Source organism: Sinohyriopsis cumingii, chromosome 3 (genome assembly GCF_028554795.1).
Source record: "Sinohyriopsis cumingii isolate HCF-2022 chromosome 3, ASM2855479v2, whole genome shotgun sequence".
Taxonomy (NCBI): Eukaryota; Metazoa; Mollusca; class Bivalvia; order Unionida; family Unionidae; genus Sinohyriopsis; species Sinohyriopsis cumingii.
In genome coordinates, this window is record NC_142963.1 from 146,989,712 (window position 1) to 147,003,833 (window position 14,122).

General features: G+C 33.3%; 1 protein-coding gene across 1 annotated transcript in view; it reads left to right on the forward strand.

Moving 5' to 3' along the window:
* LOC149804089 (transient receptor potential cation channel subfamily V member 6-like) overlaps positions 1–14,122 on the forward strand; it is a 173,669-nt gene that overhangs the window by 112,834 nt on the left and 46,713 nt on the right. Inside the window, exon 12 of the mRNA XM_089954044.1 lies at positions 4,533–4,630. Within this exon, the coding sequence (XP_089810170.1) occupies positions 4,533–4,630 (98 nt within the window). The remainder of the gene's footprint in view (positions 1–4,532; positions 4,631–14,122) is intronic.

Here is a 14,122-nt window from a genome sequence, read left to right on the forward strand (position 1 = left end):
TTGTCATTTAATCTGAAATAATGCAGCAGCTATGGTTAACAATGTTGCCTGTACTGACCAGATTTCATTTGGTTTGTGCACACACTCAGACATGTAGATATACATAACACGGATGTACATATCAAGCTGAAAAAATAAAAAAATGTTTATAACACGTTCACAGGCAAAGTGCTAATGACATGCACCAAAAGGCCATCATTCATAAAATTAATCTCTCACTCTCTCTCTCTCTGCATGTGTGTGTGCATGATACCCCACTTCATTTAGAGAAATGGCCTTCTGATGATGTATAAAGAGGCGCACAATCACCTTGTAACAGCTACATCAGATAAGGCAAAGTGACCTAAAATTGATGTACATAGGTCTCATGCGACAATTGCCCATGCCCATTAAGGTTTGTATAGCCATATATTTTTTGGTAGTTGAAAGGAAACATGTGAGAGAAAAAAATAATCTTTTTTAAATTCAATTTATGTGAGATACATGCCACCCCTGTATGACTTATGGGATCCACAATTTCTTTGGGGGTGGGGTATGTGGTTGTGCAGTTGGTAGATTGTCAGATACATAATTATAAGGGTCACAGGTGTGATACCTTCCCAAACCACAACGCAGGCAGGCTGTCTCTGTGTGTTATTTGGAATAGCATTTTCCTTCCACTTAATATAGCCATCATTGTCTATATAAACACCCCCCACCAACCCCCACCCCCCCTGGGCATCTTTTGACAAAAATAATGTGTAAGCAATCAGTTGAAAATATAGTATTTTAAAGAGAAGAAAAAAATACTTCCAAACCTTTATTTTCAAACACACGAGTCAAACCTTTGGACAGATAACAGTTTGAATTATTCATCAGAGACAAGTAACAAATTGAAATTAACACAGAAATAAAGAAACGGTGTGAACAGAATACGCATGAATTACAGAAGGCAAAATAAATAAATTTAAAATTGAATCTTTTTTATATTTAAAAGAAAAGCTGAAGAAAAAAATAATAATGAAAAGAAGGCTGTGTTTGGGCTCAAACATCTACTGTCCGATATAGTTGTTAAAACAAAACAGTTGTACATGTTCATCAGTCTTTGCACACAGTACTGACAATTTATATAAGTGACAGAGTCACCTGGAGAGGTTCCTTATGGTAAAATATATTTCCAAAGTTTCAATTATCCATTTCATAACTTTAATGTATGGGTGTAATTCACATTATATTATGATACTGTTTGCCTGAGTGCCGATATGTTTGAAATCATAGAAGAATAGAAGATAAAAAATAAATGCAACTTAGAACAAGAGGGTAATCTTAAAATACAGTGAGATTTATTTCTTACCATCATTCCATTTTAACAGGCCATTTTAGTCCAAAATTGCATCATCAGCTGTTTCTGTTATTTTAATATAGTAAACTGCTTCCTTAATGCACCTCTTCCAGATTTAGCCTGCTCTCGTCCAAATATTCTGATTATGATTTGCACTCGTGAATGCCTCAAAATGTAACCAGAAACAGAAAGAAAAATAATACAGTCACCCAAACAAAATAGCAATCAACATTCGAGTATCAATTTCATTTAAAGAAACATAAAATGGCATTGTGTTACACCCTAAAATTGTATGGTGGGGTAAATGGCAGTTGGTTGAAGTTATGCATTTTGTTAATTTTTCTGCTCGTTAGCGATGAGCGCAAGCAAGAGCATATATAAAATGTGCACGTGTTTGATGGCTAAAAAAAATACCTCTGTCAAAAGATCAAACATGTTCTCGAATGTGCTGTTAGTTTCTTAAAACTTAAGAGAGGCAGAAATATGGCTGAAATATGGCAAAATCTGAGTTATTTACTGAACACAATCCTATGTAGGAACAAAATTAACTGCTAATTTCACACTGCATCATGTGTACATATGTTGTAGTTGATACATAGTGGATATGGCATAACCATAACAAATAGTGGATTTGACATAACCATCACAAATAGTGGGTATGCCATAACCATAACAAATACTCTTACAAACACTTTAATTTATCACTAATCTGGGAACAAAAATTGGCCTTTATCACACTGTTTCATTTATAAATATTTAAATATTTTAGGCTCTAGATTCATGGAGCTGACAACAACAATCATGTTTTGCCTGTGACATTGCATCATATTCAGTTATTTTCTTCAAGAAATGTGTGTGCTTGTGTATGTTTCCTTGAAAAATATAACTTTCACAGTTGAACTACTATTTACATGATTTTATTTATCAGTGTAGAATATTAAACACAACAGTTCTTGATAATTCTTGATTATATTTTAAGAAATATTTTGTGATGTAAAAAGGTTGTATACTGTACTATATTTTTAGTTGGCTTGTGTTAAATTTTCCGTCATTAGTGTTATTATAGGTAAACTTGTACTGTACATGCAAGCTGATAAGTCATGTCTAATTGTAAGCAACATAGACCCTGATCTGACTAAGCATGTTGAGCTGGCAGGTCAAGGTCTGTATTGTTTGTTCTTCTGATAAGTCCTAGCAAAGTACATAGATCTGGATTGGCCTGCACATCATGTGATGCTCTATACAGTTTGCAGTTGGACTCTACTTGTATGTATGTATGTATGTTGCATGTATGTATGTTTGTATGTATGTATGTATGTATGTATGTATGTTGTATGTATGTATGTATGTATGTATTGTTATGCTGGTATATCTGGTTTAAGTCAACAGCGTCAACTTTAGCATGTTTACAGCATGGCATTTCTCGTTCACTGCACCATCGTAATATATATATCTTGTTCATGAAGTGAGCTATTTTATGCAACTAGGAATGACCACATTAGTTATATGTACTTTTTATGCTTAAAATGTCCCAGTTTTAATTCACAGATATATAGACTTATTTCGGCAGACGTGATTTGAACATTCATTCAAGCGAAGCACATGTTGTTTATTTCCGCTACGATGTGTTGTCGACGGATGTTGGAAGAAACGTATTTTGAACTGATTTGACATTTTGATCACACGGCTTGTCTACTTACATCTTAAATGTATGATGCCTTGTATAGTTGCATTTTATTTATATCATTCGTGTGAAAATCTGTAGAATTAATTCTTTAGCATGTCCCATGTTGTTGGGTCTTCATGTTTATACGATTACGTCACTTTCAGCATAGAATATTTGATGCTTGATTTTGATTGGTCAGTAAAGCTTTATTGCCCGATGATCGCAAGTGCTAAATTTTGATTGGTCAATAATAATAGTATAAAAGGAGGTCAGCATTCACGAACTTTGTCACTTTCCAGTCTTTGTCCAAATACAAAAATGGCTCAACCAGCCTTAAAATCAGATGTGGCTATGGTAAAACACATTTTAAAGTTGTTTAACTAATTCCATTGCAAAAAATAACACTAGCAGAGTGTGATTTTGTGACTTAGTAAAATGATGTGTTTTGAACTTCTTTATTTTGTCATTTAAGTAGAAGGTGAATAACCTACATCTGCATATAGCGACTCTATTTATATTCAGTGCGCCTAAATTTTATTATTCTAAATTCACAAACATTATATTGATAATTTATTCATTTTATAGAATTTACACTTTTGGTGTGAAATTCAATAAATAGAACTTTGTCGTCTGCTTGTGAGTAAACCATTGTACCAAGATGGGTATAAATCATAAAGGCAGTGAACCAGACATGCTTGGTGCACTCTTGCACCCAAACCTTAGACACATTGAGCACCAAAGACTATGGTGCACCAACAGTGGTAAACCTTGAACCCAGATTAGGTTCTTTTATTTCTGTTATTTCCCCCCCATGAATGAATAACGAATAAATTAGAACGTATTGAGCACCAATAGCTTGCTTGACTCAGTATTAACCATGTTAACAGTGCATATAAGAAATAACAAGATACACATGAGTATTTTAGTCTTTATTGCTAATTAGTTGCTTGACACACTGCATTCTCATTCACCTGCATGCTTCAGCTCTGTATTTAAAAATACTTTCAGTTAGAAAAACATATGTAATTATTTGCTGCTTCCTGTTAGTCATAATGTATATTAACAAGCTTTATGAACAAATTTGTGTTCTACTAACAGATTCAGCTTACACTAACATTACTTTAGATCGTAATATATTGCATTTCATAATGTTAGTCACGCTATAATTTCACAATCATTTCCCATAGGTCACTCGAGCTGCTTGGCTATCTTTTCTGACATTAAATAATGTTACTTCATTTGACGCCTCTGTTCATTAATTGCACCCTTAGAATAAGATCGTTCCCATAGAATATGATAGTATATCCTCAAGTGAACCAAAAGCTGATGACAAGACGGACCTTTTCTGAATCCGTTGCCCGTCCATGAGGGGCGACGTGACAGTGTGTATGTATGTATGTATGTATGTACATACGTATGTACGTATGTATGTATGTAAGTATGTATGTATGTATGTTGTATGTATGTATGTAGGTACGTATGTATGTGTATATGTATACTATACATGCAGTTTATTATAATAATTTCTGAACTTTCTCTTTGCAGGTTTTTATTTTTTGTTCCGTGATATAAGCCAAGACAGATTTGACACGCTGCCAAACACCATACTGACCCTCTTCCAGATGACACTGGGAGAATTCAAGGTTTGTTCAATATTTTTTGAGTCCTTGGATACATTATAAGTGATTACTATGGCATCCATGTGTATGCCTTTTGGTACGTCTGTCTGTCTGTCCATACATCCACACACATGAGATATAAAAGTATTTTCTAAGTCTTTTTAGTTAAATAAATGTGGCTGTTATTGATGTGTAGACTCAACATGCAGAACATGGCTAGCTTGATAGCTTAGTGTTACACGTGTTTAAAAATGTAACTACAATATAAAAATAATATTAGGCACAAATGAATTTCTTATTAACTTATTTATCTGGTACATCCATTTTGTTACATATCTATGCTATTAAAATAAGTAACAGAAAAGAGTGAAAAGCAACAATGTTTTTAAAATTAAACAAATTTATTTCCTTTGAAAACAAAGTGAAAATGAGAAAAAAACAATTTATGGGATTGCAAATTAATTCCCAAATTATTCCTAGAAATATAGACACAAGTCCTAAGAATAAAAGATCTGAGTATACTTTTGTGTAAATCCAGATTAAGTCCAATGCTGAAGGTGTTGATGTGCCTGTGGTGGCCTCTATTGTATTGTTTTACCAACATTCTTTTGTTGAAACATAATAATATAATTTCAGATTTGAATTCACTATAAATCCCAATGAATGTCTCTGTACAAGAATATTATTTTTTTAATGAGCGTTCTGTATTTCAGAAGAAGAAACAAAATGACTGAATTAAATAATTGGAAGAAATAAATACCAGCCGAAATGAACTTTTGGATACAACAGTAGTACAAAATAGATTCTGCTAAATCTTAAAGCACGAATGAATAATCTTTCCAGTAACAATATTATATAGTCTTCTATTTGACCTCAGGTCACATGATAACATTTCTAAATAAAATATTACATAATGGAAAATAACCTTCTAGAAAGTTCTTAGTGTTTACAAAATATTAGGTATAATTCGAAAGTCTGTTACCAAAGTTATAATGTATAACCTGGACTATGTCAGGTAAACCAGGTTAATTGTAGGGGAATTCTAATAACCTAGACCCAGACCCAAATAAAAGTGTTCTGTTAATAATGATCCAGATATTAAACCCATGCACATAGAGAATATTTTAACTATGTATTAGTTGTTTACAGAATTTTTAAAAAAATCAATAATTCAGGTCAAGTAGAAAATAAACTTGATTTTGGACAAGGTTAAGTCAACCATACAATGTTACATTACAGTAGCATAAAATGAAATAAAAAAATAAAAACAATAACTGATAAACAATACAAATTAAATATGCATAACAATATGTGAATGTAAGTCCATCCTTGACCTTCAGAAAACTTTGGCAGCATTCTGATAATAATTTTATATGTCAACCACTCTGATGGCCTAGTGTTAGAGTGTTTGCCTCAGATGCAGAAAGACGTGGGTTCAAACCCTGGCCATGTCATACCAAAGACTTGTTTAAATGGTACTAACAGATGTCTCGCTAGGTGTTCAGCATTAAGAGGTTAGTGTTAGGACTGGTCAGCCTGATGTCTGGATAATGTGACTGGGTGGGACATCATGCTACATGTCTGCAGCATGATGCCCAGTGCGAGACATCACTATAAACTGCCACACTGCAGACATTGTAGCAGTATAACTGGAAAATTGTTAAAGCTACGTAAAAAAATCCAAATCACACACACAATTACACACTATGTATGTCTGATGTTTGGACCACTCCTAACTTCTCTAACAATTCACTTGGAAGGCTCCTATTTACTTATCTGATTGGAGAAATTTGGTAGATGTAAACCTGAGGATAGTCTTGTGTAGTTTTCAGCTGTTAATTTTTGTCATTTCAGCTAATTGTTAATGTAATGGTGTAATATGATATTAACAAAAAATGTAAACAAGACATTTTATCCTTATTTAATTCCTGCATTAAATTAGTTCTTTTTATAAACTGAAATATTTATTTGATTTAAATATAATTTAGCCAATCATTATTTCTTTTTAAAATTTAATAATCCCAGAGTACATACCCATGAATTTATACCAGATTCATAACATGAGAGCATGAATTTGGATAAAATTTAAACAAGATTAAGATCGTTTTTATGTGGGTGTTTTTTGGTGGTTGTTTTTATGTGGGTGTTTTAGATGAGACCAACTCAGTCTCTATGTAAACAAGGATGAAAGATAGATTTGCATTTGAATCAAATAGAAGAAGAGAAGAATAAGTCTAGACTTGCATTTCATAAATCATACTGAGCAAACGCTTGCAGAAAATATGGAAAAAAAATTGTCATCTGATAAAGGAGAATATATTAAAACTGTAGAATGAAGGAATGTAAAATGAATAGAGTTTTGAAAGGATTTTAGTATTATTATTCTGTGCATATCCGAAGAGAAAAAGTACATGTCTATAAATATTGCTTCCCTGCATTGTGATAAATATTTCAGTTAGGTTTGCCATTTATTATACCTAACCTAAGACTACATAAGAAATGACTTTTCATATTTTATATGATTCATGACGTCCAACTTGTTGAATCTCAAAAATTGATAACACACTGCAACTGTTGCAAAACAGGGGCCATTCAGGTGTAATTTTGTAGATGATTTTCAAGTTTTATGACTGGATCAATCCAACAAAACATAAAGTTCAGTTCGTATAATTACAAATAGTTTTGAAAATAATAAAGAATCTAAAAAAATTAATAACAGAACCATCCCTTACACATTGTTTAAAGCACACAAAGATGGTACATGAATGCATTAGTTCTAGTCTGGTGTTGAACAGTTAACTTTTAGATTATTCATCACTTGATATGATTATGACCAATCAAGATACTTGGTAGAAAGGCTTGGTAAAAATGTGTAGTTATTAAAGTGTGACAACCCGATGTTTTTCTACGTGATAATATGGTTATTTGCCCTTGTCATCAACAGTGATTTATTTTATAGCAGATTAAAATTTCATAATGATGTATCTTATTGTATGTGTATGATTCCAGTTTTATCATGTCAAAATTCACATTTCTGAAATTATTGAAATTTTTTTAATATTTGTAAAACATGATAAATTTGTATTATCTAACAAATTTTCACACAGAGAGTGATACAGAATCTCCGTGTAATATAGGATATTCTTTTATCTATGAACTTGTAAGAAATTGTATGATATCCATATGGCATGTAAAAGAGAATTTTAAAGTTATATATAATGTTTCCAGCAAGAAATGTATATAATCCAAATAAGACTATTGCAAACAAATTTTTTAAATACAAAATTGAAGCCTAAATCATTCGCAGATATGAAATACAGAGGCTTTGATTTTGAAATTTCTGGTGTATATCGCTTTCAGGTTTTCTAAGCACTTTTAATATAATCCAAAATATAATTAACACTTCTATCCAATGTAGATGAATTTCTTGATGGCTAAGAGTTTAATCCCATGCCAGTTAGTTTTTTAAATTCAATTACTGCTTTTATTTGACTTTGGAACTTGCAATTTTATATCATGTTATTTAATTGAAATTGAAACTGCTAGAAGGTTGACTATATAGGACTTTATACCTTGCATATATAAAGATTAATTGATTCACCTGCCGTATCTACCTGTGTATATGTACCCAGGTAAGGACTTAATCGTAGACCCAGTTTCACTGTTACATGATACCCCACCAAATTGGGTCCTGTGCTGTTTGCAAGTAGAAGGAACAGTGCAGACCCTAAATATTTTTCATATTATAGATTTGGTTTAATTCTGTTTGAAGTTTAGTGTGCATTATTCATGGATATATATACGTCACTTCAAATGTGTAATTATTTATAGCTGTATAGCAATGCAATACATGTGCACAGTCCTGGCTGCAAAGTGCAGACCAAGTTTAGATATCACAAAAATAGCATACAGAATGAACATAATATTAAAAACGGGTAAAATCACTGAAATACAGAGTCAGGTTTAGCTTTTGACCAGTTTGGCTCATGGGATGGTCTCTTGTCCGTCATCTGTCCATCTCTTATTGCTACTCTTCCTAAACTGCTTGAAAGATTGCCATGAAACTTTAAACATACATTCATCCCTTGGTCTGGTTGATTCTAAATGGAAATGGTCCTGTTCAGAAATCCAGTATGGCTGCCACCATGGCCATCTTGAATGTTTTGTTTTCACAATGGATGACCATAGCACCATGTGACTGTCATTGAAAGACTTCTTAAAATGCCTTGATGGTCCTAAAAGAAAATGGTGCTGAACTGACATTCAGTATGGTCATGACAGCTGCCATCTTGAAAATGTTGATATCACTACTACTGAATGAATGGTGATTGGATTTTCACTGAAAGATATCTTATGATGTCTGGTTGGTTGTAAATGAAAATGGTACTGATCTGATTTTAAATATTGTTACGTCTGCTTCTTCCAGATGGCTGACCAAACTTGTGCTTTTACCAAAAGACTTCACTATGATGTCTTTATGGTCTTTAATGGAAATAGGGCCAGTCTGATATCCACTATTGCCACCATTGCAGCCAACTTTAAAATCTTGTTATTGTTACTCCTTCAAAATGAAAAGTCATGTCAGTGTGGGGTTTCCGTGAGAAGACTACTTATCATGTCTTAATGGTCTTAAATGTCAGTGGTGTCAAGTCTGACATCCATTATGTTCACCACAGCAACTAATTTAAAAATATTTTTGTTCCTGAAGAATATCAGAAATGGTAAAACACTTAGCAGTAAAAGGGAAGAATTCTCTTATCTTCCTTATCATGAATTCCTGGAAATTTGTTTTAGTCAGTAGAGTATCAGACCCTTCATGGGGCTCATCAGGCCTAATCAAGCCTATTCTGCATCCTTGAACCTGCAAGGCCATGCACACGTACACTTCAGCTAACATTGCCAGAAACAGATATGCTTGAACCTGAAAGGCCTTGGCAGGCATGGGTATGCTTGATCTTGTAAGATCAGGCATGGATGTGCATGAACCTGCAAGGCTTTGGCATGCATGGATGTGCATGAACCTGCAAGGCCTTGGCAGGTATGGTTATGCTTGACCTTGTAAAATCGGGCATGTATGTGCATGAACCTGTAAGGCCTTGGCAGGCATGGAAAATGCTTGAACCTGTAAGGCCTTAGCAGGCATGGGTATGCTTGAAGCTGTAAGGCCAGGCATGGATGTGCATGAGCCTGTAAAACTATGGCAGGTATGGGTATGCTTGAACCTGGAAGGGCAGGCATGGATATGCTTGAGAATCAGAAGCACTTGAAAAGTATATCATATTTGCTGTGGCGGTTGGAACTTAATGCAATTTGTTTATTAGATTTAGATTAACAGCAATGTGCAAGATTTGACTTTAAAATAGGATCTTGTTTGAGAAGTATTTTTAAAAATATTTTCGTTTTTACTTGGTGGCAAGAGAGAGATGTAATTTTTGAGTCCTAATCCTAAAGATCAAGCCTTCAAAACTGATTGGTTACACAGACAGTTTTGTATATGCCATTCTTTTGTTGGACATAGTATATTATGGCTTTGTCCATGTGTCATCTTGAATCATTCTGTTCCATCCCAGGAAACCTTTTAGCTTTGTCTATGTCATTATGTATCCTTCTGTCTGATCCTGGAAACCAGTTAGCCTTCTCTTTGTGTCATCATGCATCTGTCCCATTCCAGGAAACCTTTTAGCTCTGTCCATGTGTCATCATGCATTCTTCTGTACCATCCCAGGAAACCTGTTAGCAAACTTGTATAGAAACCATTCAATGTAGACAATTTCAATTTGGTAGGCTTATTTGTATATACTTCTTTATAAATGAAGTCAAAGTGCAGTCTGCAGATACCATGATTGGCCATCACATAATGTGCAGGCAGGTCTGGGTCTATGTTTCTTCTACTGATTACTCCTTACAAACTGGATAGATCTGCCACTGCATTATACAGTAGCTGATCTGAGTATGCAGTTAGCAATTGGACTCAACTTTTAAGTGAGTATAAACGGTAAGTTCAATTTCCAGACCATTATTGCAATAATACACAGTTTGGACTTTTCTTGACAAAAGCCTTGTAAGGAAGATTAGGTATACAGTGAAATTTGATAGCCATTACCTGTATGTAGATGGGCCGATTAGACTTTCAAGAGATTACATTTCTTTTTCTTTAAACATTTTTGAACTTGTAAGTTTAAGTGAAAACCATTTCAGGTAAAAAGGTTAATGAAATGTATTCGTAACCATATATGCATGTTTAAATAACCAGATTAAATTTTAAAGTGGGTGTAACATTTTGAATTTTTGGTGGGGACATTGACTTTTGGGTCTTTATGTCTGCAGTGGTTGCATATTTGTTTTACAAACACAAGTATAGTTTACTCGTGCAACAAATTACTGTATTTTTGTAAGGGGAAGTTTGATATGCACAAATCCAAATGCTAATCAAATGCTGGTAACAAATCATCGACAATGAGATGAAACATTCCAAGAAATAAAAATCCTTCACAAATAAACAAAAGTAGTTAGTGGGCAGGTGCTCACAAGATAAACTCCATTCCCTGTCTTGTGAAATTAGTCACTATTTTTCCGCACAACCAAATAAATCACATGTAGATATCTCTCCCAAGATCCATCTACTAAGCAACTTTGATGACACAGTTTTGAAATAAAAATGTTGAATAAATCCTGCTGAAGATGGTCAAAGTGACCCAGTCTTCGTGTACAAATTGCCTTCATCAAAAGATGCACCTACATTGCAGCCTTATCAATAGGTGTATTTAAATGGAGTTACCAGGCAAGAAAAGGTGGATGGATGGATGGATGGTTAGTCTGACAGAGACTTATAAAAAAGTATTCTACACACCATCTACTTTAAGAAGTGTGGCGCTAGTAAAACCAATAGAAAATGGATGATGTGTAGATAGGGTGTCAAAAGGCACTTCCATGTGAATGGAGTAATAGCGTCAAAAGGCGCTTCCATGCGAATGGAGTAAAAGCGTCATATGGCGCTTCTATGCGAATGGAGTAGAGGTGTCCAAAGGTGCTTGTATGGGGTAAAGGGATAATAAAATGTAATAATAATTAATAATATTAATAATAATAATGATAATAATAATAATAATAATGCCTTAATTTGAAGAGAGTAACTCACTTAAATGCATCTTATCTTCCTCGAGTTCCTCAATTTAAAACCATGCTAAAACTAAAACAATGTGTAATCTGTTGCATTAAGGTAAATCATCTTGCAAATTTCACTCTCTCATATAAATACTTATTTACAAGTGAACACTTTTATGTATATCTATATTTTTTGTAAGTCCTGGTACATGATTTTATTTAATTTTCATAAGTTTTGTTCATGGTTGTAATTTGTAAAGAATATCTTAGATTATGCCTACATGACCGAGTCTTTTAGGAGCATATGACCAGAGTCTTTTAGGAGCATGTGACCAGAGTCTTTTAGGAGCATGAATTGCATATGATTTATGAATAGATGCTGATATATGTGTTGACAGTTACTAATAATAATCTTAATAATAAGACTTAATAACATCTTTGGATTACTTTTTATTGGCCAATGGAGTTTAGATGGTTCTAGAAGGATTAAGTAAGTTCCTGTTGGTTGTCCTAGGTCACATGATTAACCAGTTTTAAGGCAAAATGAGTAGTAAGATTTGTCAGGTGGGATATATTGTACAATATAGTCGTAATAGACAGTGTATATATAGGAGAGAACTGAACAGTCAGTTTCATTCCCATTTTGGAATCATCTTCATTTCTTATGTTCCTGTTGTAAGTCTGCAGGCATGTTTTATGTTGTACATAGATAACTATTTGAGAGGAAAAACTGTTCAGTGGAAACAGAAATTGCTCACTATTTCGACTATAATATTATTCTGGAACTGTTTTGAATTATGTGAAAGAGTTCAGGACAATGCCATCTTGACAGGATCATGATTCTTGGCAGACCAGTACATTCTCAGTTTTGAAATTTATATGGAACTTTTCATTCATTTGGACTTTCATAGAACTTTATCAGGATTCACTTCATAATAATGTATATTACTCTCACATTTTCATTCATAACTTTGACAAGTAAATTATTTGTTACGTTTTACAAAACTTGTTGGTTTTGCTTCTTTCTGTTACTTAGGTTACTTAGTTTAGGTTACTTAGTTAATGACCATAGAGTCGTATGAAAAACATTCACAGAATACATGAAAGTAGGAGGATTTAACTGCATATATAAATTTTTGTTGGTCCTTTTAACAACTGACTTTAAGCGAGACCTTCATCCATATGTAGCAGTGTACACTTCAATACAACTTTAGGCTATTCTGCGCAAAAGTAATAAAGATTAATTATTCATTTAGTTGGAAAATAGTATTAAAAACAAAACGCGATAGACATTTGCACACTGAGTTTATATTTTTAAAGATATTTTGAAATACCGCATGACATGTACAGTTTTTAAAGATATGTAGGTTTGAAATACTGCATGACATGTACAGTTTTTAAAGATATGTAGGTATGAAATACCGCATGACATGTACAGTTTGTAAAGATATGTAGGTTTGAAATACTGCATGACATGTACAGTTTTTAAAGGATTTAACTGATTCTCAGCAGATGAAATGTGAGCAGGAATTGAGTTCCATATTGTGAGCAGTAATTGAGTTCCATAATGTGAGCAGTAATTGAGTTCCATATTGTGAGCAGTAATTGAGTTCCATATTGTGAGCAGGAATTGAGTTCCATATTGTGAGCAGGAATTGAGTTCCATATTGTGAGCAGGAATTGAGTTCCATATTGTGAGCAGTAATTGAATTCCATATTGTGACCTCTGAATGCTGTAGAGTCCCTTGGAACTCTTCCAAGCAAGGTTTTGGTCCTTCAAAAAAAATCTTTTTAAAATTTGATCTTAGGTTATAGGGAGAAGACATATTTTACAATTATTAAGTCATATACTCTCCAAAAAACCTCCTTTGATATATTTAAAAACCAGAACTGCTTTCAGAAAATTTATTCTCGCATCTATTCTTTAGCATTTAATTCTGTGAGCCAGTCTGATGAAGACATCAACCAATCTTCTTACTTCTAAAGCCTGTGAATTCTGTCCTGTAGGGAATTTATACAATTTGCCCATATTGTTGAACAAGGGTCAATCATTGGAAGTATACAAACATTATAGTAAAGAATTCAGGAGTCATTTGTCAAAGAGTTTTGTTCTACCAAGCAAAGAAATTTTAGATGTGGGGGACCCACATGCATTGTCTTCTTTTTCTCACTTAAGACTTCTGTTCATGATTACTTTTAATAGCTTCTCATCATTTACATTTTCATCTGTCTTCTTATTAATATAAATTGATATATTTTTCTTTTTTAAATTATGTTTTTTATTTGTTCCCATAAATGTGCAGTATATCTTATACTCACTTATTACCATAATATTTTGTTTTGAGCACTCCTCAGTTGATATAAGGTTTTAACTTAGTTTGCATTCCAGGGCATATAGACATTGCTACTTGA